General features: G+C 66.4%; 1 protein-coding gene across 1 annotated transcript in view; it reads left to right on the forward strand.

Moving 5' to 3' along the window:
* SLC45A1 (solute carrier family 45, member 1) overlaps positions 1-1,792 on the forward strand; it is a 9,258-nt gene extending 7,466 nt beyond the window's left edge. The window contains exons 6-7 of the mRNA XM_012722065.1: positions 41-156; positions 1,465-1,792. Coding sequence (XP_012577519.1) covers positions 41-156; positions 1,465-1,728 — 380 coding nt within the window. The 3' untranslated portion in view covers positions 1,729-1,792. The remainder of the gene's footprint in view (positions 1-40; positions 157-1,464) is intronic.
* The last annotated feature ends 562 nt before the right edge of the window (positions 1,793-2,354 follow it).

The raw sequence follows: 2,354 nt of genomic DNA on the forward strand, positions 1-2,354 counted from the left end.
CCCGTCCACCTCCACCCCGACCCCGCCCACGCCGGCCCAGTCCTCCGGGAGGCCCCCTGGCCAGTCCAGCACAGAGCCCAGAGGCGCAGCGAGGGTGTCCACCCAGCAGGTGGTGCCCCGTCCATGAACCTGGACAGGAACCTGGGGAGCAGGAAAGTGAGGCCCAGCCCAGGACACCCCAGCCCCATCAGGCTTCGGGGCGCCTGCCCACGGGGTCACTAGGACAACAGTACTGGACACCCGCCACAGACCAGGCGTGTGCTGACCGGCCAGGTCAGCTGAGTGGGGGCTTGGTGTCGGAGCCACTGGCAACATGGGGGTGCCGTCCTGTCTTTATGCAGAATTTGGGGTTTTGCTCAGCCTGGATTTTCCTTTAACTGCTTTTCTGAGATCGGGTTCAACACCCTGTGCCAGGCCGTTTCTGTTCCTCAAATTTAGAACATTCTTGTCGCCTTGAAAAGAAGCCCAGCCCGGGCCCTTGGTCTGCCCACTCTGGCGTCTTCCCGGCCTTCTCCCCAGTCCAGCCACCTGCCTGAGGCATGGGCCTGTCAGTCTCCAGTGACCCTGCATCTGGCCTTGGGGCTTCTCACACCCCCTTTCCTCTGCATCCTCACTGGGCTGCTGAGGGGCGTGGGGTTCCCAGGGGAGGACCCTGAAGGAGCGGCTCCGCAGGGGGCCGCTCCTGGCTGGGGGGCGGCCCGAGGTCACTTGCCCCCTGCTCCATGGCCTGCAGCTCCTGCCCCAAAGGGCAGCGCCAAAGGATCTGGGTGCGTGGGCATCTCTGCTGTGCCACACCTGCCCAGCTCTGGGACCTGGTGCCCACAGCCCCCCACCGCAGGGCCCACTTTGGGGCTGCCCCATGACCTCCCACCATCACGGCACCCGCCCCCCCAACTTTGTGTAGCCATGAGCAGGGGAGTGCAGGTCCCCAGGACATGGAGATACCCCTGCGCGGGGCGCCGAGAGGGCAGCTCCCTGGACACTGCCCCAAGGAGCAGAGGAGCACGGGGCAGATCTGTGTGCACCCAAGTCAGGCTGTGCTGGCCCCAGGCTAGGGCCCTGGGGTCTGGGGGCCATCAGCCCAGAGGAGCAGCCGGCGTGGGGCAAGGAGACCCCTACAGCCCCACGGAGACCACCTCGCTGCCCCTCTAGCCCGGGGTGGGCGGAGGCAGGAGGGAGGGAGTCTGAGCTGGAGGCCATGAGGACCCCGCGAGATGGCCGGAACCCAGGGCTGGGCATCTCCGGTTTGGGACGGCTAGAGAGGTCGTAGAAAGGGGCCGAGGGGCCAGGCAGCCTGCAGAAGAGTGTCCGGCCTGCGGGGAGGGCCTGTGCCACGGACGCAACCCGTGGCTGCTGCTCTGGGCACCTCTCGTCCTCTGAGCGCAGGCCGAGCCAGCCCTGACCAGTGGCCTGGGGCCTCGGGAGGCAGGGCCGGCCCGCTGACGCGGCGTTTCTCCTGGCCAGTTTGCAGGGTCCAGTGCGGACGGCACCCGGCGGGGGATGGGCGTGGACATCTCTCTGCTGAGCTGCCAGTACTTCCTGGCCCAGATCCTGGTCTCCCTGGTGCTGGGGCCCCTGACCTCGGCCGTAGGCAGCGCCAACGGAGTGATGTACTTCTCCAGCCTGGTGGCCTTCCTGGGCTGCCTGTACTCCTCCCTGTGTGTGGTGTACGAGCTCCCTCCCAGCGACGCCGAGGAGGAGCGCCGGCCCCTGCTCCTCAACGTCTGACCGGGCCGGCCGGGCGGGCCCCCGGCGTGTGCATATGTGGTGACAATAAATGGCAGCAACAAGAGCCAGTTGCTAGTGGGGCCTCGGGGGGCCTCCTGGGGCCTCGGGAAGGCACAGAGCCCTTCTGTGAATGTGAAGGTGATGAGAACCATTTGATGGCCTCACCGGGGGCCCCCAAGACACCTGCCTGCGCCAGAAGGCATCTCTGGCTGTCACAGCTCAGGTGGTGCCGCTGTCTGGGGGGTCAGGAGACACCCTAAATGCACGGCAGCCCCCCAACAGAGGGTTATCCTGTGAGGTGGAGTGTAACTGAGCACACACCCTTCACATCCCGGATGAATGAGCGGACGATGCTTTGGGTCAGTGGTCTCCACGCCCACCCCCCTTCCTTCTACCCACGCAGCCATCCATCCACCCGTCTGTCCATCCGTCCCTCCACCCACCCACCGCACCCATTGGTCCGCCCGTCCACCCACGCATCCAGACGTCTGTACCCACATCTGTCCGTGCTGGGTGTGGTAGGCAGCGGTGGGCACTAGGGACCCACCCTCGGGCCCCGCATCTGCCTGGTGGTTTGGTGTGAGGTGAGGAGTTGCCACCAAGGTCCATGCCTAGGGTGAGGGCTC

Source organism: Condylura cristata, unplaced genomic scaffold (assembly GCF_000260355.1).
Source record: "Condylura cristata isolate star-nosed mole 26May11 unplaced genomic scaffold, ConCri1.0 scaffold00008, whole genome shotgun sequence".
Taxonomy (NCBI): Eukaryota; Metazoa; Chordata; class Mammalia; order Eulipotyphla; family Talpidae; genus Condylura; species Condylura cristata.